At 34.8% G+C, this 25,751-nt stretch overlaps 2 protein-coding genes across 3 annotated transcripts; one reads left to right on the top strand and one right to left on the bottom strand.

Annotated features, from left to right (window-relative positions):
• Window positions 1-173: 173 nt before the first annotated feature.
• LOC7464030 (probable LRR receptor-like serine/threonine-protein kinase At2g16250) lies at window positions 174-6,301 on the bottom strand. Of its 2 annotated transcripts, XM_024608116.2 has the most exons (5): window positions 4,427-6,301; window positions 3,472-4,312; window positions 2,891-3,019; window positions 1,794-1,816; window positions 174-1,148 (listed from the first exon to the last, which is right to left on the bottom strand). In XM_024608116.2, the coding sequence occupies exons 1-5, from the start codon at window positions 5,427-5,429 to the stop codon at window positions 544-546; spliced, it is 2,601 nt and encodes an 866-aa protein (XP_024463884.2). In that variant the 5' UTR covers window positions 5,430-6,301; the 3' UTR covers window positions 174-543. The 2 variants fall into 2 exon arrangements, with proteins under 2 accessions (XP_024463884.2, XP_024463883.2); XM_024608115.2 differs by having other exon boundaries at window positions 3,472-6,298.
• A 10,286-nt stretch (window positions 6,302-16,587) lies between these two features.
• Window positions 16,588-17,620, top strand: LOC18102138 (glycine-rich RNA-binding protein 7). The gene is made up of 2 exons (XM_006379179.3): window positions 16,588-16,777; window positions 17,029-17,620. Exons 1-2 carry the CDS (start codon window positions 16,667-16,669, stop codon window positions 17,428-17,430), a joined length of 513 nt encoding a protein of 170 aa, XP_006379241.1. The 5' UTR covers window positions 16,588-16,666; the 3' UTR covers window positions 17,431-17,620.
• The last annotated feature ends 8,131 nt before the right edge of the window (window positions 17,621-25,751 follow it).

Consider the following 25,751-nt stretch of genomic DNA (forward strand, 5'->3'; position numbering starts at 1 on the left):
AGTAGCCTGAACATAGAAACAGAAAAAAAAAAAAAAAAAAAAAGAAGCTGACTGGCAGTGGTATTTGGATGCTTCGTTTGTTTGTTCTAACATCCAGGCATTAGTCGACTTCTTTTACACAACCAAACTAAAGAGGCTGGACCAATCTCAATATGAGACACAGAACAATAGGGTTTAAGGTATTTACCTTGCCTGTCTTTTCTTTTTGAAAACGGGAAGGTTTTGAATGATGAAACTCTTAGCAATTACAATTTACATTGCACAAAAAAAGACCATGAACAAAATATCAATTACAGATAAAAATGGGTCCTCTGACTCTTCTCAATCTTCTCTATCCAATAATCATTATGTAAGCCTTGCTTGCTTCCTGTGGAAGTAGATACGCACCTTTAACACCCAAAATATACCAAAATGGGCTTGAGACCGCAATCAACTCCATGAACCATGGACAGTGCACTGGGGGCAGCAACAAACAGGCATTCAAATAGGAAGCCTGCTGTATTATTGACAAAGAATTAAGAAAAATAAACATCTCTGTTAATTTTAATCCTGTTTCTCTACATCCTGCTCATCATATGGTTCAGGGAAAATCTCTCTAGAATGCCGTCTATGTGATGAGGAATGGTCGCCACCACCATTTTGGCCACTACCCTGAGAGTTCGAAGTTCCTGACTGTTTAAAACTACTTCCTCCTGGCCTGGCACTGGAGGCTGCTGGAATGACTGCTACATCAGATGAGCTGTGACGCCAACTCCCAAATAGAGAACCATTCCAAGATCTAGAAGATGTTGTTCTAAGCCTTGCAGAACCAGAATTTTCTTCCCTCACTACCTTCAAAGGATTTTCCAAAGCCTTGAGGATGTATCTCATAAGAGGGCGCCTTGAAGGCTTTGGATTGAGGCAAGACCTCGCAACAATGGCCATTGCCCAAACTTCCTCCAACAGATCCTCATCAATGATCAGGGATGGATCCACAATTTTTATTACAAGTTCCTTGTCGTAGATACTAATGAAGGGTAGAATCTGTTCTGAAAATTCCTTCAGCTGAGCATCACTAGATGCACTGATGCCCAGCTTTCCTGTAACTAACTCGAGTAATACCTTCCCAAAGCAATAAACATCATAGGCACACGTGGTTGTCAATGAACCTGTCCATATTCAAGAAAAAATTGAGTTCAGAAACTACACCAGAAATATTAATCAACTTTAAATTATATAATATTATGGAGAGTCAGAATCAAGAAACGATATTTCAATCCTCCTTGCAAAGATTATGTATCGAAAAAAATTGACAGTGAGTCAGTACATTACGATTCTGAAACTATATCATGATTTATCTAGGGCCAAATAGCATCAACCAGTTCAGGAGCAATGCTGTATGAACAGCAATTCTGCATGAGCAAATTGGGTAAACTATGATATGGCAGGTTATTTTATCCCCTGTTCCAAGGCAAGGCAGCACCTTGTTAACCAGAGTTAACAATGAACTACATCAACAACTGAAATACTATTTTACAGTGATAAAAACCACCCATCTCATAATTCAGCATGGTTAAAAAGGTTCTGGATGGAAGATTTATATTGTCTTAAGAATGGATTTAATATTTCATGTTATCGACGCCTCAACCTAAAGTTTTTAGTAACCATATGTACTATAACACCATAACAAGATATTTAATTTTGGTGTGTATGACAAACCCTAGAGCATATAATTTCTTCTAGCTAGATAACATAATGAAGCCAGGTAACATAATCAAATTTTGGTGATGTTTTCCAACTAAATCTTTACGTACCAGAAGTACCTTGCTCCAATGACCTGCACATGATAAAGAAACACTGAAATCACTACCTTGATATGCAAAAACAAGCATGCAATATAATCCCTCATTTCAGCTTATTGAGGCAACAATTAGGCATTACCAGGTATAGTCCAACCACAAATAACAAAAAATTAACAAAAGAAGATTATATGCTATTAGTGCATCATCGTGAATTTCAAAAGTGTTATATCATGAATAATCTTGCTCGTGTTTTTCATACATTAGATACCAAGACAGTAGTTGAACTTGAACCATATGACCATGTCATGTTCAAGACCACGTGTATAGTAAACTACACTATGCTAGTGTTTTCACACTTTACACTCTTTTTCTTGACTATACAAGGTGAACGCAATGAAAGAACTCTCAAGTGTTTACTTCTAACCTTGGCAATTATCCCCTGGTCTACAAATTGAAGAGCTTCCCAAAAGGACAGAAAAAATCACAAGATCCAATCTCCTAAGTTTCAAATAACTAGATCATAACTATGGAACATCTTATAGTTCATGAAACCCAAGCTGATTAAAGGGGATGCTGCAGAAAAACTTAGCAGCGCAGTTTCTGAAACTTTTCCATCGAGAAAGAAAAAAGATCAATAAAATCACCCACATGCTGGTGGCAAGAAAATTTATTACATCAAATAGTCACAAGGATTTTCCAGCTGCATATATCAAATAAAAGCGAGAACTAGAGGAAGTTATTATAGGCAGAACAGTAACAGCAATGCTACGTTTGAGACTATAAACAACCAAAATTAATGTCATTAAAGCCAGGAATGTCTCACGCAACAGGTACTCTTGAAAAATAAAAATTATAAGTAATTCAACAAGGCCAGTTATGGTTAACAGCTAGGTGGAAAAATAAAATACACAGACTCGTTCACCATGCAGACCACAAAATGAGATAACCAAACCCATTGCAAGAAACTTTCATGTAGATAACTAAAAGTTTACATGTTATATGCAAGTGAAGATAGCAAGTAATAAAAAAACATGATATTTATCCAGGCAAGGTAGCAGATTCAAAATGTCCGGACAGTGTACAGTGAAAACTTTTAATACAATACTTACTGAGGCAAACGCAGAAACCTGGTAATCCTGCTATGATGTGTATCTCCTTCTTGAGTGCAGACTTCACTCAGGCTCCCTAACCGTACTTCAAATTTATCATCAAGGAGTATACTGCTTGCTTGAACATCTCTTCAAGAAACCAAAAGAAAACAGTTCAGTAATTACAGCAATAAGATGCACTTGCAATACCCTCCATCACACCAACTCAGACCCTATTAAGCACCTGAACTATCACACAGGCCCAGGGCATTAGCTTCACAACAGTGAACTCAGGATTGACATAAAAGCAGATGTATAGTTTACCAATCAATTGTGCCACATGATTAACCTTGGCATTGAACATACGGCTATCTTATGACATTCATTTAATAGGATTTGAGATGTGCTACGATTTGTCCATATTTTATTGAACTTCAACGACTATATTGGGCACATAACTAGGTGTCTTCCTACATAATGCATGGAAACTCACTCACTGGAACAAAGAGGAAGTTAAGTGAACTTACTGTGATTGACAACAAAAGGAAATCACAAAAAGGAAAGTGAACAAGGCAACAATAAGAAGCATATCTTCAGAGTACCTGTGCACAATGGGCGGAGTGCATTCATGATGAAGATATGATAAACCCTCAGCAGCTCCTATCGCAATTTTCAGTCTTGTTATCCAATCTAATGATTTCAAACCATCTTCTGAATTGGTTTTCCTGTATAAGGAACTTGACAAGTCTCCATTTGGCATATGTTTGTATATCAGGAATTTCTCATTTTCTTTCTCCAGGCAATGTCCCAAAAGGGGAACCAATCTGGGATTTGAAACTTTACTAAAAAAATCCAATTCCAATAAGTACGCTTCCTTCCTATGGGACTGCAGATCAATCTTTTTTATAACCACAGGGATCCCACTTTCCGAGATTCCCTTGTAGAGATCCCCTGAATGGCCATATTTGATGAGGTTCACATCGCCAAAGTCACCAGTTGCTAGGAGAAGCTGCTGATATGTGTATATGTCTCCTAAACTTGAAAAGTCAATTGATACACCGGGAGGTGGTGGACTGCTCCCAGAAGGAACTGGAGTTGCTGGACCAACCCCAACCCCTCTTTGAGTTTTATTTCCCGTCTTACGGATGAAAAAGAGCAGCAGCACTATCAATATCACCAAAAGCAGAATAAGCCCAAATCCTCCCAAAACACTTACCAATATGATGACCTTTCTTTTGCTCTTCCCTGAATTTTCCCTTGCAGGAGGCTGTGTGGAGTTCGGGAGTCCAAAATTATCAAAAATCAAGCCCTTTTCAGTATAGAAAGATGTACAGCCAAGCAAACTCCTCTGATTTGACAAATTTTGGAGACAGTTGCTAACAAGAGAAGCATTGTCACTCACATAATCTGGAACCCTGCCTTCAAAATAATTACCTGACAAGTCTACAAAGCTGAACCTTCTCAACACAGGTGTAAGACCTCCATAAAACAAATTCTGGGATACATTCAATTCTGCAGTGGTAGTGTTAGTATTCAAACTAGCATTTGACAGCATACCAGTGAAATTGTTGCCGGAGATATCAAGCAAGCGCAATCGAGGCATTGACCACAGCACATCAGGGACCGCACCAATAAAACCATTGCTCTTCAACACCACAGTCTGCAACTGACTTGGAACAGGAAACAAATTGACTGGCAAAGACCCACCAAGCAAATTGATCCCAATCAGCATTCTCTGCAAATTCCTCAAGCCTCTCAACTCTGCTGGCAATGACCCAGATAATGAATTGAAGCTCAGATCAAGGTCAACCAAGTTCCTAAGGTCACCAAGCTGAGCAGGTATCGAAGAAGACAAGTCATTGATGGAAAGATTCAAATACTGAAGCTTTGAAAGCATCCCAATGCCAGGTGGAACCGAACCGAACAAGAAATTCATAGAAATATCAAGCCTTGTCAAATTCTGAAGCGAACCAAATGATACAGGAATAGATCCAGTAAACATATTTGACGAAAGATCAAGTACTGAAAGTCCCACCAATTGTCCCAAACTCGACGGAATCATACCCGTCAAGTTATTATCATGCAAATAAAGAACAGTCAAACTGGTCAAATTCCCTAAACTCCCCGGAATAGCATTGCTTATCAAGCAAGAAGAAAGATCAAGAGCTTGAAGGGAAACAAGCCTTTGACCAAACCAATCAGGAATTGAACCAGGAAGATAAAAACCAGAAGCATTAAAAGATTTAAGTCTTGTTAAATTAACAAGAGAATCAACTCTAAATTGTGGGTTTTGAGAACCAAGTCTAGTCCTTTTAAACCCTGAAATGTTAATTTCACTAACACTACCATTCTCACATTTGATACCATTCCAAATTGAACAAGGGTCTGCCTTTATTGGCCAGTCCCTGCTTCTTAACCCCAAAGAAGATCTTAGTCCGAGTAAAGCTGCTCTCTCTATTGGTGAGGTAAGCCTCTCTTGCTGTTGTTGCTCAAATGTAGACTCAAAAAACAACACCAGAAGTAAAAACTTTAATGCTAATACAATCCTTTGATCCGCCATGGCTTATGGGGATTGAATTTCTAACACAAATACTCTCTTCTTCATATCAAAGATTCAAGCTTTGCATGTAATAAGCATAAATTGGTACAAACAAAAATGTGGGTTTTTTATTTGGCTTTCTCTCACTGTAAAGTTTGTTTCTTTTTAGTTTTCTCCTCATTAGAAAGAAACATCAAAAGGTGACTAAACTGCAGACACAGACTCTTACCGCAATCAGAAGGTTTTGATTCAAGATTTGTTGGTAACCAATCTGAATCGCGCTATCTCTCTACCTACTCTCTCTTTCTCTTTCTAAATTCCAGCTTCTTCAGTTGACGAGAGAAACAAAAGATTAAAAAAAGAAAAAAGAAACAATCATGTAGATATAATATTTCTTTAAAAAATAATTAGAAAATTAAAAATGGCTGGCCAGAAAGATATTGTGTGTGGACTATCACAGTATCTCTCTCAAAACACTCTATATAGGAGCAGTGAAGAAGGAAAATATAAAAAGGGAGGGCTTAAAAGGCTTCTGGTGTTTTGAGTGTGCAAGCTTTGACAATTCATAAAGCAAAAGATTGATATTTGATAGCGGCTTGAGCTTTGTGAAAAAGAGGCATGAGCCAGGGCTGAGCTCATGGGTCAGGGGTTATGGACCAGTGTTTCAGGTAAATGTTCCGGTGGTGCCGAGGTTATGTTGGATTGGTGTTGTTGTGTTTGACCTCCGGTAATCATGCGCTTGCCAGCTAAGTTCAAACTACCCTTCCTGGCACTCCCCTCATCCCCTGTTATTTATACCACAAGTACACTAATGCAGTATTAGTAATGTGTTTCATTTTCTCTGTCAAGATTTTCTCTCTCTATAAGTATACAGGTGCATGTAATTATTTATTTTATTTTTTCTAATTTAAGGGAGAAAATAAACGATGAATTTATGTCACTCAACTGCTCAAGGAAAGTTTAGCAGAGAAACTTTTTTTTTTTTAGAGAAACTTGGTATAGATGGTGGTGGGGATGTGTGCCATTTAACCAAAGATACTTTTCCATAATTAGAAAGAAAACTTGTGGGCCCAGAAACGCAATTTTTTCAAACTTTATTTTCAAAGAATTTAAATGATTTATGGGATTTATTGTTCTAATCTATGGGATTTTTTCTTTTCAAAGTATTATTTTTTAAGAAAAAATTAGAAAAATAAAAGGAGTAAAGTTATTATTTGCTTTTTTTCAGTATTATTGAAGAGAAAAAAAATCATGCATACAATGATTCGAATACAAGTATGCTGTGTCAATTAATATTGGAGAGAGAGATGATCAGAGTACAGTGTAAGCGGTCATTGGTCAATGATTCAATAGTCAAACCAAACATAAATTTCGGGATGTTGATGGTTTTATTGTGGCAGTGGGTGAATAAAAAATAAAAATAATAATGATATGATGTTGATGCTGCTCACCCGGACATAATCACACAGTTTGATTTCATCTTCTCGCTCTAAAAGTCATCGTTGAGTTAAAAGAATTGTATTTCGTAACTCCCATCATCCTCTGAGTTTTTGTTTATTAAATTATTATTTTTATATGTAGTTTTACATAATTTTAATGTATTAATATAAAAAAAGTATTATTTCAACATTTTTTAACTAAAAAATATTTAAAAAATTACTCCACGCCATCATAATTTCTTAAAATATTTTTTTGTTTAAAATTATTTTTTTATATATTTTCATATCGTTTTAATATTATAATTTTAAAAATAATTTTTTAAAAAATATATATTATTTTGATGCATTTCTAAATAAAAATCATTTTAAATCACAACTGATACTACATTTTCAAATACACCTTTCATAACTCAAATCAACCTGATTGTTTGGTTGTTAAATTATTATTTTATATGTATTTTTAAATTATTTTAATTTATCAATATAAAAATATTTAAAAAAAAAATACTCCACACCATAATGAATTTCACGAAGCAGTTTTTTTATTATTATTATCTCTTGACTTGATCCCCGTATGATTTTTAATCCTAACAACAACGGATTTTATTTTATTTTTTTCAATCTAATTAGGTGGCAGTTGAAGTAGCTGTGCTGGCGTGGCAGCAATTGTTGCAAAAGCGGGGTTGGTCTGTGCAGCAGCGTTGCAGCAATTGTTGCCCAGGGGTAGTTTGGTACGTGTAAGGGACAAAATTGAAAGGCGTGTTGTAGGGTAAGTTCTTCATATTTCCATGTATACTCGTGCGTGTACGCTGCTGCGACTATATTGCTTGGGGTGGCTTTAGGATTTTTGGTAAATTAAACCTGTTAGTTGATGTAATTATAATATATCATGTTTGATTAATCCTGGCCTTTCAAATTAAACGAACGGCTCCAGATTTATTAGGTTAGTTCTCAAATTTTGTCCCCCCCTTTTATCACATCTTATTAGCCCTTGGATTTCATTTAACATTTCATTATGTTCTATTTATGAATAATTATTCTTATTTGTGCGTTCTTTTAAACATATATAAAAGTATTAAAATATTTTAAAAGGAAATAGATGGAAAACATTTACTGTGCTAACCTTGAAGAAAGAAAACATAAAAAAAAAACTCCTGACCCATAAAAAATTATAAAAATATATCAATTTAAAATTCCTTTTTTTATCTCTATTTTTTAAGTGAGTTCAAAGAATAAATAATAAAATGTTATTAATTACACTTTTAACACCATAAAAAAATTTGTGGATTGATGTTTACTTTATATTACGTGTTTACTGTGCATTCATTTCCCATCATGTAATTAATAAAAAAAACCTCAAGATTATATCCATAGAAAAAAAGAATTCAAGCAGTTTTATTTGTTTAGAAGTGTAATTGCGGTTACTTTTTAAAATATTTTTTACTTGGAAATGCATCAAATAATGTTTTTTTAAAAAAAAAAATTATTTTTAAAAATAATTTGAAAACATTAAAAAATATTAATTTAAAGTAAAGAAAAAAATAAAAAAAATTCAAATTTTTTTAAAAACATTTTTAAAACATAAAAAGAAACGGAACTAAATTTAAATTTTATTATTATGTAATCTCTTCATCCAGTTCCTTGCGTTTCACGTACGTTGCCAGAATCACACGTTCAAATGAAGTTTTCTTGCGCATCAAAATGATCATGAATTTCACCCAACACCAGAAAAAAATGTCAAAAAAATCCATAACAATTTTAACCTTATTAGGATTGTTGAATTTATCTCTGATGTGAGCTATTGTACTCTGTCGGGCTTCAACGTGTGGAATCATATATTTTCCTCGTCGTTTAATGAGTTGTTTGCTATCTTATCTTTTCTCATCCATCACTTTGAATTTTTTATTTTTTCTTACATTTAGCTATCTGAATTTTGAAATGTAGCAAGCAGGCTTGAAAATTGACACGTGCGAGGAAATTTTTGCAACGGGGGAGGGAGTTTAACCAAGAAGAAGACCAAAAAACAAAAGTCACCCATGTTGTCTTATTACATCTTTTTAAAAAATTATTTTTTTAAGATAATTTTAATGTATTGATATTAAATATAATTAAAAAATATATTTTAATATATATATTTTTTTAAAAATACTTTAATAAAAAACCATTAACACAAATACTAAACAAGCTCTTAAAACATCTTACCACGCCTCAGGAAAAAAAAATGCACCATTTGATAAGTGATTTGTGAAGCGATATGATAATCACCGGCCAAGAAAAAATCACACCAACCAGGTCTATGAGCATCAAAACTATATATATATATATATATTAGATTTTGGCATTTTTAACTGATACTCCATATTTGCCGGTCACTGCGCAAATGGGAGAAGCAATTACAGATAAAGTTTCTTGCAGTATCTTGGTGCACTGGGAGGCAAAGAGGGACAGTGGAGAGTCAAGCACGTTCAGTGGTCAACTCTATCTATTTATTTTTTGCTGTATTGAGGTTATGGATAGCTTGTCATGTCATACACTGGTCGTATACAGAACATTGGCATGTGACAGCAGCTACTGTTTAAAACAGCAACCACATGAAAATAAAAGCTTGTAACAGAGATTTTCAAGAAATTATTAATGGAAGTACTAATGTTGCCACATGTTTCCACTGTTCAGCACTTTATCTTCTCCATTAAACATAATCGAGCGGCTGGGGGGGGGAAATAGTTGCAGTGTAAAAGGGCAAGCGATTCTTGATCAGGAGGAAAAGGAAGGAAGAAGGGAAAAAACCAGAACTTGTGCACATGAAACCCATTTTGCAAATCTAAGTTCAAAAGATTCATGCCACGAATACGAAGCAGCCTTCTGCGTTAAGTCGTGTCATCAACCCACGAGGTTAGGCAAGCGATTAAGATTGGTTTGGCTTTAGAATATTACGGGAAAATTATACATTCGAGTCCTCCCTTTTATTTTTTGAAAAAAAAGAGTCATGGATACTAAATGCAAAACCTCTTCTTAAAAAGTAAGACAAGCCCTTGATTCGATAAATTTGTTTATTAATTAATTAAAAAATCTATGATTTTTTTTCTTCTAAAAATGTATTAAATATATAATTTTTATGGCCTTGATGTAGTGATTAAAAATCTTTAAAAATATTATTTTAATAAAAAAACACCTTAAAAAATTAGTCTTCACGGCGTTACTAAACTCTCTAACTTCCGGGTCTGAAACCATCACGTATTAATGTTGATTGACACCCACCTTATTGGCATATTTACTACAAAACACCAAGCCAGTCAACCACGACCTGGTCTTTAGGCTCGCTGCTTGCATTCTATCTCAATGTCGGCTGCCATGTCATTTCGACAGAGTCTCCCCATTTTTCTGTTGACATTCCTGTGTTTTCCATGTCATTCTAGTCCTTTGATTTTTGTTTGATTCAAAATGAAAGAAAAGTAAGCAAACAATAATAAATACTCCTCGTTTCGTCCCTTGAAAGGAATCCCAAATCCATACGCAAAGCAGATCCCAAAACCCTTTCATAGACAACACATTAGGCGATCCGGTTTGGTTAGCAGTTTTTTAGAAATAAATTAACTTTAAAAACATTTCGATGTAATAATATTAAAAATAATTTTTAAAAAATAAAAAATATTATTTTAATATATTTTTAAATTAAAAAATAATTTAAAAATCAATCATTAACAAACTTACTAGGACCCCCTTTAATCGCATAAATCAACAACTAATCGAGACAATTAGATTCAAGTGGCAACTATCTACTTGATGGATGACTAATGACCGCTCAACGGCATGCCTCGCTGGGCACCCGTGGACTAGTAATTTTAACTAGCCCCGATATTAATTTAATGGGTTATCATACTGTGGACTGTAGTGTATATATTCTGGTGCTTCGCCTTCTTCTTCTTAATAAAATAAGCCAATAAGGTACTTTGTCGATTAGGACATGATGATGACGTGTCTGGGTGTGTGACCACGGGAGATAGGGCAGGTCTTTAGTATCATAAATTTCAATATCTCTGTGCTTTTAAATGAGATCCCAGGCTGTACATCTAAATATTAGATCTAATGATTGATGAACGAACCTTTTTTGACACCACCATGTGAGACCCACGTATTCAAATTTGCTACACAATTGTTTTTTTTCCCCTCCTAAACTTGGATCCAAAAAAAAAAAAATTCAACACATCAATCCAAGTGGTTTAAAATATTTTATCTAGATACCCTTCATTTTAAAATCTCAACAACGATACCTTTTTTTTCCAACTAATAATGGTAATAATCTTTCATGAGAGTTAGCGGTTCTATTTATTTATTAAAATAGCAGTAATTTAGACGTGTTTATATTGTGATTCAATTATATTTTAAATTTTATTTATTATTTTAGTTTATTTTTTATGTTTTTTTTTTTATCATTTTAATATGCGGATATTTTTAAAAATTATTATGACATTATCCAGTGAATTTGCTTCTAATAGTTTCATGCTCTCGTTTTCCTCTTCTTTCTTGGCTTCGACTTCAGCTGAGATTTTATCATCAGAGATTTTAAACACATAAACGATGGTTTTACTTGAAGTGAGAGGGAAAGTGATGTCTTGTAGGGCTCATCGTGCCTGAGTTAGCTAGACTCTTTGTTGACATTTTCACTGGCCACTCTCTACTTGTGATGAACTATATATCATCGTGTCAATGAAGAGCACCACTGTTCAGAGCCAAGACTTCTCGTGCCTGGAAGACGAACAACCTTAATTAAAAGTTTCCAAGTAAGCCTGTAAGAACGAAAAAAGTCTCGAGTAAGCCAGGTTGAGAAAAGGATGCTTACCGGACATCAGTATTTTCCTCTGCAAATCAGTAGGGAAAGTATGGTTACCGGACAATACAATATACAATACTTGGATGTTTATAGATGTGTATTTGACAATATAGTATAAATTGTCATAGAAAAATAGTTTTAAAAAATAGTTTTTTTCAGATAAAAACATTTTTAAACCAAATGGAAATTCATTATCAAATAGAGCATCAATGATACACTAACTTTATATTGGCCTATTGGAGGTTTGCATTGTCGTTAATTTCAGGACCTGTAGAATTAGTCGAGGTGCATACTGTCAAAGAATCAACTCAACCCAATAGCTTAAGCTATTAGGTTGAGCTGGTTATTTGACATGGTATCAGAGCCTTGATGACCAAGTGGTCTCGAGTTCGAATCTCACCATCCTCATTTATTTGATAAAAATTAAGCACAAGGTAATGTGGGCCTGTGCAAGTTTCAAGCCTAAAGGGCTTTCACTTGAGGGGGTGTGTTAGAGAATAATATAAATCATATCTTGGGACCTCACCTAACAGCTTAAGCTATTGGGTTGAGATGGTTCTTTGACACATATAAGTTGATCCGAATACCCGCGTTAATAAAAAAAAACTTTTACGAGGTGTTGTTTTGATGGAAGGGCGTTCAAGAGGAACGAAAGTAGAGAAAAGTTTACACGGTTACAATTTTATCCTTCATTTTGCAGCGAAGAAATTTCCTTGCGAGGCGAAAATGGTTCCTCTCTTCGTGTGTTTATTTTTATGTTTAAAATTTAATTTGAGTGTATTTTAAAAATATATTTAGGTTAAAAAATTATTAAATTAATATAAATTTTTTAGTGTTTTTAAATAATTTTAATGTGCTAACATAAAAAAATATATTTAAATTAAGCTTATTTAGTTTTTTTAAAAAAATTTCTTGTTGAATTATTGAAAACTTCCATTGGATGCTAAAGTGGGTTTACTTCTAGCACTGTAGTGAAATGATTATTTATCTAAATTTCTATATAAAAATATTTTAGTTTTGGTGTGGAAAAAAACGACAATTTCTTCATGATGCTACCTGGATCCATTACAAAAATTGCTTGCAAGGCAAACTTGCAATCATGCTATCCAGTTCTACCCAAATTCAAGAGAGAGAAAATGTTGGTAAAAAAAAAAAACTTTAGCTTCTACGAATTTTGTTGACAATGAAAGAAGAAAATGGCGACACACCACCATTTTTTAGAACTACTCAAAACTAAACAAAAACTTTTATTTGTGTTTTCATCATGGCTAGTCAAGCTATTTGATTATCAAAAAGTTTGCGAAATGTTCACTTACAGCCACTCCAGATTTCATTAGCGAAGATAAATTAATAACTTGGGACTTTGAATTTCAATGTCGACCCTCGACAATCATCCCACTACTAAAATATACTCAAATTGATGGCCACTATAATTGCCCAACCTAACATGATATATATTGTCCGCTTTTGATTTTACTGTTCTCACGATTTTATTCTTGGTTACGCGAGCTCATTTCTAAGCCTTAAACCCCAAAATACATACATGTCAGCAACTGACTCTACTCATAAAGCTCTGGCTTTGACACTTGTTTCCGATGTGGGATATTACAATCCCACCACCTCAAGACGAATTGTTCCCGGCTCTGATATCAAATGTAATAGCTCAGCTCAACATGCCATATATTGTCCGCTTTGGATCTTATTGTCCTCATGGTTTTGTTTTTGGTGACGCGAGCCCACTTTTGCGACTGACACCTCAAAACACGTACAACATGTCAACAATCGGCTTTACTCATAAAGTCTTGGCTCTAGATGCTCGCTTCCGATATGGAATATTACAGCTACAGAGTTACCCAAAGGCAAAACATAGTTATTAAATTTGAAATTTTCGGTGTAGACTTTTAAATAAGCACCTAAAAAATGTATTCTTAAATTTAATGTTGATTTAATCTATGATATGAGATATAATGATATATAGTTTAAGACGTCGTTTTGGAACACGACCTGAATGGTGTTTCATTTCATTTGAATTTTTTTATATTATTTTTATATTATTTTGATGTATTGATGTTAAAAATAAATTTTAAAAAATAATAATAAAATATTATTTAAATGTATTTTAAAAAATATATATATACACCCACATACACTTTGACAAACAACTACTATCACAATACTAAACAGACTATAAACTTTAAAGAACATGGTAATTTTATAGAATCACGGAAAAGATACAAAATATTGCTTTATTATTTCGCAAAATAATTATCCCCAAACCATACATTAAAAGAAAATGACACCATGAATAATACGGAACATCTTGGATTACCAATTATGATCCACAGCATGGATCAAGGTTAACACACCTCGAAGATCACTAAAACAAGCCTTATGATTACGATGAATAGCTCATGAGCCCAAATCTAGAAAACCTACGTGGGCTAGTGATTGGACAGCGGGCTCCGTTGACTAGCTAATAGCTTATTCATGGCTGTTTTACCTGATAGTCAACTGGGCCCTTGATACTAGCAAATGCTGTAGCAGTCCATTAGTTGTGCAGGGTTATTTGGTTAGCCCAAATAATCAACATCTTGCCTTTGGGTGCAGCAACTGCAAAAATCGTAACTTGTTTTTTCAAAGGCATTCTGGGTTGCTCCACTAGATTTTAGTTTTTTTTAAAATAGAAGAAAAATATAAATCTCAATTATATTTTCTTAGGTCATTCGAATGCGCATTTGAAGATATTCCTAATATTTTTATTGTAAAAACATGTTAATATATTTCGAAAAAATAGAAAGAAATCAAAGGCTTTTTGGGTTGCTTAGATTTAGTTCCTTGTTAGAAGCAAAATACATATAAAAAGCACAATTATGATTTTCTTGGATCCTTCAAATCCGCGTTTGCAGATATTACTGATATTTTTACTGTAAAAAATGTTAATATATTTCGAGAAAAATAGAAATAAAAAAATGTTAAAAATAAAAAATATTTTAAAATAATCCCTCATTCAATGACAAACCCTACCGCGGCGGAACTCAAAACAATGATTCATCGCATATTTCTCTTTCGTAAAAACAGGGGCCACAACAAAAGATACGAAACGATAAGTAGGTCAGGTGCTCTTTAAGTATATCCCAAAAAATCCAAACAGACCCGTATAACTCCCGGTAAAAAAAAGAAATTATGGCAAGCGTAGAGGGGCACAGTTGTACTTATGCTGTGTTAGATATTTAGGTAAACTACATCTCAATCCTTGTAAATTTTGTAGTGCTTAATCTCGATCGCTTTGTTTGATATTTTATAATATTTATTATATAGTTTCAAAATCATGAAATTGATAAAAGATGCCCAATTTTCCTTCATATTTCTTTCATTCTCATGTTTTTATATCCGTTTCTCTCTAAAATCCGATTCATGTGGAAGGATGATGAAGGATAGATGGAACATTAGAAAATTATACTATGGAGTCGAAAAAATAAATATTATTAATGCAAAACATAGAAGCATTAGAAACACAATATAATTCATATAGTTCGGAGGTTAAAAGTAAAAAAAGAGAAAATTTTCAAGACTGTGAGAACATAAATGACAAGCTTGTAAAGTATAGGGACAAAAATGAAATTGTACTCTAGATATTTAAAATATTTGAAGCCTGCAAACGCCAGTCGGTATTTTGTGTTTATCTATCCACCATCCTAGCAGGCACGTGACTATGGACCCGCTTGACCACACTTTCTGCGTGTCTTAACTCAAGTAAATTGCCAACCATGGTTTACCGTGCCGAATAAGGCAAATGATTAGGTTATATATTTATTTATTTGAACATGCTTGCGACTAGGGCAGGGTAAGCAAAACCTGGATAGAATAGCTACATCCTGTTTTTGGCACCCAATTCGGCTGTTGCTATAACCCTGCCCTCGCGATCCCTGTTTTTTTTCTCCTTTTTTTTTTAAAAATTTCATTTTGGATGTCAACTTTGAAATGTTGAATACACGTTACAATGATATGAGATGTAGATGTTAAAATATATAGTTTTTGTATCATATATTATTTGTTTTGGATCTTATCGTCCTCGTGAATTTGTTCTTGATGACCATGCATGGTCCTAAAACATGTCTGACAAATTAGCAACCAGCACTATTAGTAAGTTGAGCAAACAATTCCCAACCTGCCGATGTGAGATATTACAGTTTTTTACATCAAGAAAAACAAAAAAAACTAATATCTTTAACGCAAGCATGTTTTTTCATAAATAATATGGAAAGCGATAAAATAATTCTTAATTTAATTAATTCTTTGTATTTTATTTTATTTTTTTAGGAGGAATTTAAATATTTTTTAACAACTTTAAAATGACCAATTTGATTCACTAATTAATTTGATTTTCAATGATAATTCGATATAGTTTTTGCATGCCAAAGTTCAATTTTTTTTTTATTAGAACTTAAGCAAGTTATCAATAATTTGTATAGCTTGATCTATCAAAATAAAAATTTTAAAATTAGTTTTGAATTATGTTAAATTTGAGATTATTTTTTTTGAATATAAATCTTTCCTCGAATTTACTGGTAGCTCTCAAATGAAGATGACTCAAATTTATCCAGCTAAACTATAAACACTGGAAGAAGGTGAAATTCACCAAAATTAACAACGGAAACGATAGTGATCTGCGTCGTTTTAACATGTTTCTTTACAAGCAAAATTTTATCCATCTCATTACTGTAACCCACGTCCACTAGTTGTGAGCTTGCCCCCCTGACCAAACGCCCCCATTCACATCTATTCAGATCAGAAACCGACGATTCCCTCGTAGCCAAACAAGCTCGCACACTCACCGCTTAAAAATTTAACCCTAGTTAACTCCCGATGCGCAATACGCACTAGCTCTCAGCTATAAATTCATCATTCAGCCCCTCATAATTTACTCATCCTGCTTAATTCCCAAAAGACCACTACTCTTCCTCTCTATAATTTTCTAGGGTTTAGCAATGTCTGCCGAGGTTGAGTACAGGTGCTTTGTTGGCGGCCTCGCTTGGGCCACCACTGACCAAGTCCTCCAAGAGGCTTTTAGCCAGTACGGTGAAATCATCGATTCGAAGGTCCGTTTGCCTTCGCAGAGACGGATCTGACCTAGCCCGATCCGATTCGGTTCTGGCGATCCATAATCTGTTTGATCTGTTTGTGTTACTATTTGTTACTGTTCACTGTTCTGTTTTATGTTACTGTCACTAACCAACAATCGGTACGTTCATCTTCAGTGTCTCTCTGGCTCGAAGATCGATCGATTTGTTAAGTTTTTTTAGTTTAATTTTAATGCTTTTATATCTGATTGTATTTTTTTTGTCTACAGATTATAAATGACCGTGAAACCGGAAGATCTCGTGGTTTTGGATTTGTGACCTTCGGCAATGAGAAGGCAATGAGAGATGCTATTGATGGAATGAACGGTCAGGACCTCGATGGCCGTAACATCACCGTGAACGAAGCTCAATCCCGCGGAAGTGGTGGAGGTGGTGGTGGCGGCGGTGGTTACAACCGCAACAGCGGTGGTGGCGGTTATGGAGGAGGTGGACGCCGTGAAGGCGGCGGTGGTTACAGCCGTGGCGGAGGCGGCTACGGAGGCGGTGGAAGCGGATATGGTAGTGGTGGCGGCGGCGGTGGTTATGGCGGTGGCCGTGACCGTGGTTATGGTGACGGTGGATCTAGGTACTCTTCAAGGGGTGAATCCGAAGGTGGTAGCTGGAGGAGTTAGGTTTATTTGGTTGCTGGTTGGTTATGATATTAAGACTTTAGTTTCTAGTCAAGCTTGTTTGGTTCCCGGTTCTCTCGTTATGGTTATGATGTTATCGTTGTTGCTTTTTTGACCTTTACCGATGGTTACATTGGTCTTTTGCTGAAAAAATTGGAATTAATGAAATGAAGTATAGTTCTTCGTTCGCAAATATATGGTTTTGTGGGATTGATTTGTTTGTTTTCATTGTCAATCTGTTAATTATCCAAAATCGTTCTTTTGTTTCTCTAAAGAAACAAACACTATCAATGTAGTCGAAGCTTGAAACTTTGGGAGACCACTAAAGTATTTTGGTAGGCTACTATAATTTGACCCAACAGATATTTTCAAACATCCAGTATATCTAGCTTTACCGCTGTGTTTGAGCTAGCAACGGAGATGCTTTCCTGTCTGCTTAATATGGATCTGCTACTTTAAGCGATTTCTCACTCTACATCAGGTGTGCAAAAGGCTACTCCCACGGCTGGTAATCCTTGCTGATAGTTATATATGTTGTACTGGAATTACCGCTGGTCTCTCTAAAAGTATTCGGGAGTTGAGTGGTTTCAAGCTGGGTACTTTACCAGTCAAATATCTCGCGATGCCTTTGATTACGGGAAGGTTAAAAGTATTGGTTACTGCAAAGCCCTATTGGATAAAATTTTAGCAAGATTGCCGCATTGGGCTTCTAAGAGTTCATCTTTTGCAGGGAGGCTTCAGTTTGATTTCTTCGGTCCTCTTCAGCATCCAGAAATCAAAAACCAAAATTCAACCCAGATTACAAAAAAAAACTTTCCAAACCTATATCTACCTTATCATGCAAGTATAAAGACAAAAAATCATCATATCAAACTGCTCTTGTAGAATATAACATGTCTACACCAATAACTGATAAATTTTTCTATCATCATTATTAATTATTAAATGACTCTTTTTTCTCCATCTCAAGGATCAAAAATCCACAAAAACTTTTCAGACCAATTAAGAATTATGATTTTTAGATTTACCATGTTATTTCTCATTATTTTACACTTTAGTTCTTTTTTCAAAACATTTTTCTGTCCTCCATAATTTGGGTATTAAAAACTGTGATTGAAAAAAAAATCGACGACCAGGAAAGAAAAAAAAATCGAGGATAAAAAAAGAACATTGATCGGTGAAAGCAACAGCAAAATTTCTAGGCGTTTTAGTTTTTTTAAATAACGACAAGTTTCCAGGGGCAAAATTGTACTTTGGTATATATAAGATATTTTCCACACATCATGTTATCAGGCACGGAAGCATTCGGCGTGTCTTTAACTGAAGACTGAAGTTACCTTATGTTAACCACGGATTTGGTTCAAGGACAACAATGTCCTTGACCTAGTTGCTAGTTTCAATGTTGCCCCCCATTATTGAATTATTCCACTCAACATCACCAAACTGTTTTAAATGTTACCTTTCATCGATATTAACAAATATATATAAAGAGGAGGTGTTTTATTGCATATGACAAAGCACTCTTAACTGAATAATGGTTTGTTTTTAATTTTATGTTTTAATATTATATTTATTTTTTATTAAGTTATAAATGTGTGGGTTTCACAGGTTAATTTGTTTGATTTAATTTTTTTTTCAATCTTATATTTTAATATTAGATTGATTAAGGATTAAATTTTACTATTTGTTTTATTTACTTTTTATTAATTTATTTTGACCTCATAATTTATAAATAATATTTAATAAATTAACCTCATTCCATATTAATCTTTTTTTTAGTTTATTGGTATAGCTACCATGTGCTTCTACGATCATCTCTAATGATATGGTTAAAAATAAATAATATTTTTTAAAATTTTTATTTGTTAATTTTATAGCTCGGAGAGAGTCAAATGAAGAGCCAAAATGACTTTTCTGTTAACAAAAGTCATTCATTCGTATTTATAAATAATCTAAAATATTAAAATAAGTTATTTAAAAATTATTTCTTTTATTAATTAATCCTTTATCAATAATTTTTTATTAAAAAGTCAAGAGCATTAATATTAAATATATTAAAATAAAAATAAGTTATTAAAATATTTTTTTATAAGAACAGATATATTTACACTGAGAGCTTTGATTGACCTTCAGCAGAGCTTTTGTAACCAAGTGATGGTGTCATGGTGAGTGGAGCGTGACGTGACGGCGTGAGAGAGTGCTGATTGCTGATAGGCTCTGGGCAGGCAAGCATTCCTTTGGGTGATGGGCCAGATCTTGGCGCAGGCCACATTCGAAGCTGGCCCATCCAATTGGAGAAGCTAGTATGAAAAAGGCCCATTTCAATTTAATAAATCCCTTAGCAGGCTATTTGGAACATCGAGGATAAAAAATAATTGTTTTGCTTGAATAAATATTAAATTAATAATTTTAATATATTAATATTAAGAATAAAATTTTTTTTTTAATATATTTTAAAATAAAAAAAAACTTTAAAAAACCCTGGCTGGCTGGCAAAATCTCCTCATTTCTATGAGGACATGCTACTGTACATGAATTTTTGCTGTTTAGCTTTCCCCTTGGCCGAAATATCTATTACGGTGGATGCTGCTAATAGATCAATGCGCTCAAGTTGTGTTCGGTTCTATTACACTGCTGGAACGGCAATACCAAATACCTTTTTCATGAATCTTGTATTGTATTTAATTTGGTCTTTTTTTGTATTTAATTTAATATTCCTTTTGTTTGTATGATCTTACTGTTGGGTTTGTATTGCATTTACTGCTTCACCGGGTTTGGCTAACTAGTTTGAAGCTTTATCTGAATGTTGCTTCGATCTGTTCACAAGTCTATATAATCAAGTCAAGGCTCTGCAAGTAAATGAAATTGATTCTTCGTTCAATGAAAACAGAGTTCATGATCTGTACAAAGCATTTCCAGAACCAGCAAACAGTCTTGCTGCAGTCCAGAACCCAGAAAAGAATGTTGCATTTAAAGGAATAAATTATACTGAAAACGTCAAGATTAGAATTCAAGAAACAAAGAACAAGAAAACCTCTTTGAACAGCTGACCTACCCATTAGGGTTACTGCAATACCGAACATAGCCGTGCTCTGGTAGGATTTGAAAGTTACATTTACCACGTTGCCTGGCCAAACCTTGTGTTGTTCTTAAAGCAACGAGGCGTTTTGCTAGGACTTTAATCCTACCCCACCTCTCTGTTTCACAGGGAAGAGTATCATTGAATTAAAACAACTATTAGACCGACATATCTTCTGAACATTAGTACAGATTCTGTGAGCCATGCTATGATTTATCTCTTATTCTGTCCAGCAAAAAATTAAAAAAAAAATGGCTTGCATTTATCCCATTCTATCAATCTAAATGGTTTGCAATATTTAGTAGAAGATATTATTAGTGCTTGGATGCTCGACAAAGACACCACTTAACATTGTGATTAAACTGTGTTTTTCAAGATTTTTTAATCTTTTTTAAAAGCTTTGAATTAGTAGTTTTTATAGTTTTTTTTTTATCGTTTTGATATCAAAAATTAAAAAAATATTATTTTAATATAGTTAAAAAAAACGACTTATACCATATTTCTGTGAATCACAATCTCTTGATTTAACCAGACCAACCCTAATGTCATGTAGGGGCAGAATTCTTACTCTAGCATGAATTCCATGATTGCAATTTTCACCAACCTCGGCAATTATCAATTTAAATGGCATGCAGTATATGATTTAGAATTAATCATGATAGACCGTGCTTGAAACCGTCAACTTTCAACAGAAGGAAAACAGAAGCTTGAAATGACAGTAATCTTGGAGAAAATATTTCTAGAATGTAATAATTCTCCCACTGCCAACGTGACTAGATAAATGCTTCATCATCCAATCCCAGGGTGAAAGGTAGCATTTTTTCCTGACAGCAAGAAAATCTAAAACGCTGAAGAACACCAATCTGACTCATAAAGTGTACTGCTGGTGGCATATCATCAAAGGATACTTGAGGCATCAGCATTGACTAGTTGCTGCACTTTTGCGAGAATGACAACACAAGATCATCATGAGGGATAGAAGAATCCATGCCCCACAATATCTTGGTCTGTTCGAAACGAATCTTCTACAGAATCAGCGTACGAAAATTATCTTAACATTTAGAAATTATAGAAATGTAATAAATAAACGAAAGAGAAGGCCTCACGGCTCAACCACATCCAAGTTCTCTAGTCCAAATACAGACATGATCCTTAATGACTAGAAGAGAAATTGTGATTGGTGCATACAAAATTGCTAAAATGCTGATTGGTTATGATAAAAAAGGGGTCGGTTTATTCTTAGTTTTTTAGCTATGGTTTTTCTTTTCTTTAAATTCATAGCAATAGCATGGTCCATGGCCTATAAATACATTTACATCATATCCTATCCAGCTTATACAAGCCACAAGTGTATTATCAATTCAGAAAGCTAGCCCGCTTCTCTATATGGCTTGAACACGCTTACAACTAGAATCACAAGTAAAGAAAAAATTGATCCAATCACATACACAAACAAATGCTTATCATCATTGAGTGTAGGGCTGTACAAATCTCATTCACACAATAGGCATTTCCCTCTGTATATTCCCCTCACACTCTTCCTTTCAACGACTTAAATGTGCCAGTTACAATTGCCTTATTCCGAATTTTCTCTCTTTATTCAAAGATTCGGCGAAGACAAGCAATAAAAGAGTTGCTTTACGGCCACCTCAGGACCAGCCAGCCAAGGCTAGGTGGAGTGTTTTCTTCCCCACAAAGTTGTGGATTCCTGGTTCTGTAGGCTGTCGATGATAAAAGGCCACAAGACCTTTCTTGAACTAAACAATAATACGCAATACTTGTTGTTAGGAGTGTTCACAGTCCGGTTCGGTTCGGTTTTAACCTAAAAATTCAACCTAACCGGAAAATAGTATTTCTTATTAATATAACCCAGACCGAACCGAGAATCAATTCAAACCAAACTGGTTTTGTTCGGTTCGGGTCGGTTTTTTAGCATAAAAACCAGAAAAACCGGACTGTGGTATTTGGATAAGCTCATCTTCATCATTGAGCTAAATCAAAGAAAAATTTGATGTCAAATATCAATATGAGCTATTAATCATAGCAACCATTTAGAAATTCAAGAAAAACAACCAGAAAAAGCAACCAATAATCAAAGTCTTTCACATGGGGGCTGGAAAGAGGAAGGGGAAGGCTAGAGGGGGGGTGGCGACTGGAAAAGGAAAAAGTGATTAAGGGTTCTGTGAAGGGGAAGGGGAAGGGGAAGGTTGGGAAAGGGAAAAGGGGAAGGCTGGAGGGGGAGAGGGGTGGCGACTGGAAAGGGGGAAAGTGATTTAGGGTTCTTGGAAGGGGAAGGGGAAGGCTGGGAAAGGGAAAAGGGGAAGGCTGGAGGGGGATGGGGGGTGGCGGCTGGAAAGGAGGAAAGTGATTTAGGGTTAGGGATGGTTCTTTTTATATATTTTTTTAAAACCGGTTTGGTTTGGTCCGATTCAATCGGTTTAAGCTTTTTTAAACCGGAATCGAATCAGACCGGGTGGTTTTTTATTTTTTAATCGGTTTATTCGGTTTTTTCTATCGGTTCCGTTTTTTCAGTTTAATCGGTTGGTCGGTTTTTTTGAACACCCCTACTAGTTGTCTCAACTCTCTGGAAGTCGCTTAACTATTTGTTAGCAAAGTTTACAGTACTCTTGATCAGTTATAGTTGATGAAGACACAGTCCATGGTAATAAAACGTCTTCAACTAGTAGGGAAGGACCACTGGCAGAGGAAAATTAGTCTCGGTAGGGGAGAGGAATCCACAGATATTGGTCCAATTGGGATGGAATTGATGATGTGGATCTCCAATATCAGCAAGGTGTATCTCTAATCCCTTTTTCTTCGTACAGATTCCCACACAGTTGCTCACGTTATTTTCAACTAATCATCACCGACAGCCCCACTAGTGTGTGGCCAGAATCCTATGATCATGACTCCTTCAAATTAACTCTGGGGCCTTCCTCATTCATTTCAACCGCTTCAAGACTTGATGCATTGTTATCCAAGAAACAACACTAATCAACAGTTTAACTAGGAAAGCTAATTAAACGCACAGCATGACGTCTGGTGAGAACGAATTCTACCAGGAAAACAGTTTGCTATAGGTATGAAGTTCTATGTTTCATATTTTGATAGACCGATGATTCTATCACCAGAGTCTCATGAGTATTTGAAGGAACCATATGCACTGTGCCATTCATTGACTACCCAAGTTTTTCTAATCTTGTCTTCTGTTCCTTTCCAATTCCTGGATGTTTAAGGCTAAACTTAAGTCTCCCTTATTGATTTCAGCATACATAGACTTGTAGGTTGGGGCTTCTCTAGCCAACTTGCAACCTAGAGCCAGAATCACACCGCCAGCCTCACAATTCTGATTCTTCCTCGAAACCTAACCTTTTATTCCAAACAGATATTTAGTTTCCCCCGAGAAGTTGTGTCCTTTTCTTGATTGAGAACTCTATGACTAAGCAGATATTCTTAGACTATTGTTACAGTAACATCTAACATGACTTCAGAAACCTAACCAGACTCATAATTCTATGGCTCTGACAGTCACATCGTATATCAAGCAGATAATCTAATCACTAAATGTATGGCTTGTAAATATTGATTGTAAGTTGACAAGACAATTAATTGAGAGTTGCTGTATATATCAAATTAAGGGATGAAAATAGAATGGTCATAAGATGTACAAGCACTTGAAGATAAGGGCTTGCCTGTTGATTTTCTGAAAACCTCCAAATGAATGGTAATATCATTGCATCATGATGGAAACTTTTTTAGCAAATGAGCTAATTATCTTCAATCAATCCATCACAGTATCAAACAACATGAAAAACCTTGTGGATAAGATAAGTTTCTCTAATACAATCACTCGAATTTTCGTTAAATGTTCCTAAGATGAATAAAGGGCCGCTGACAAGAGTCAAATAGCACCGCTGAGGCGTAAGGCTCCCAACATCTTGGCCAGCAAAAAGATTCTGCAACATTGTTGCCTTTCGGTTGCCCTTTACTGACCAGATATCTGTTCAAAATATTGCAAGAGATGTTCATCATTGACAAATTCAAAGGTGAAACAGGCACATATATATATGGGCCAGCATAGATAAAAAGCATTTGTTCACCATCAAAGAAGTAAACCCTGTACGTAATCAGTTATCCTTTCACAAGAGGGATAACTTTAGAAACAATTTAGGGCTGTAAACGAGAGTCGGATTTGGATCGGATTAAAATATATAAATCGTATTTGATTTATTTAATAAATGGATAAGATTTTTATGAATTTGAATCATTTTTTTGTCCAATTATCGATCCAGATCCAGAATTTGAATATTCATAGAATCTATCATTCATTTTTTTTAAAAAAAATATTTGTTGTATTCAAAATCTTGCTTTAAATGTAAATATCAGATTCGAGTAAAGATTAGATCAAATGGCGGGCCAGTAATATCTACTCCAAAATAGGATAAAATTAAGCAAGTGGGCAGATTCTGAAACCAATCTTTGTGACTGCAGCACACCATCCTGAGGTAACAACAAAGCAGAGAAGCCATATTGATCATAACCTTGTTATATATGATGGTATAGAAGCTTGTATTATTCTTATAATACTTTGAACCTGTTTGGAGCCTGAAAGGACTAATATCTTCCATAGTTGCATCAGCGCCTGATGCCCCCTTTTTCACGTTTTACTGTGCCTTTCCGGTAACTTCTCCATAAACACTTCAATATCAATATTACTGACCGGCGCCGGCATTATTTTCTTCTGACCTTATAATGCATCTGTTAATCATGTTTTGTTTTCACAAATGTTGATGATTTCATAATGAAAATCAACAAATTAATATTCACTGGAGTAAATTGTGATAAGATGGGCTAATTAGGACCATAAACACTTATTGATGGGACTGGTAAGATGTTGTTCATTGAACATTAATCAAAGTAGGCTAGAAAACATTTCAATATCCAAGAAGGGAAGAAAAGGTTTGATAGCACACTTCGTTAGCCAGTTAAGTGTCTGAAACATTCTTGATAATTAAAACAACAGTCCCAAAGAGAAAACCCAACATTCTGAAGGGAGGGTCCCAAAAGCTATGAAAAGGTAGGTAACATATGCTGAACTTCTATCCCAGAAAAGAACATATAATATAATCATTGTACGGAATCAGGAAGCCAGCTAGTTTTGCTTGGAATGTTGTTGAGGACCTAGTACGCTTGTAAGATAATCTCAATGATAATGAAACAGAACATGAAGGATTTTTTGCTGCAA

This window comes from Populus trichocarpa, chromosome 9, assembly GCF_000002775.5.
Source record: "Populus trichocarpa isolate Nisqually-1 chromosome 9, P.trichocarpa_v4.1, whole genome shotgun sequence".
Lineage (NCBI taxonomy): Eukaryota > Viridiplantae > Streptophyta > Magnoliopsida > Malpighiales > Salicaceae > Populus > Populus trichocarpa.

Coding starts and splice junctions, on each gene's coding strand:
- LOC7464030 (XM_024608115.2), bottom strand. CDS start 5,429: ATGGCGGATCAAAGGATTGTATTAGCATTAAAGTTTTTACTTCTGGTG. Junction 3,020..3,471: donor ACTCCGCCCATTGTGCACAG/GTACTCTGAAGA, acceptor GGTTTCTTGAAG/AGATGTTCAAGCAAGCAGTA. Junction 1,817..2,890: donor AGGTTTCTGCGTTTGCCTCA/GTAAGTATTGTA, acceptor TATCATGTGCAG/GTCATTGGAGCAAGGTACTT.
- LOC18102138 (XM_006379179.3), top strand. CDS start 16,667: ATGTCTGCCGAGGTTGAGTACAGGTGCTTTGTTGGCGGCCTCGCTTGG. Junction 16,778..17,028: donor GTGAAATCATCGATTCGAAG/GTCCGTTTGCCT, acceptor TTTTGTCTACAG/ATTATAAATGACCGTGAAAC.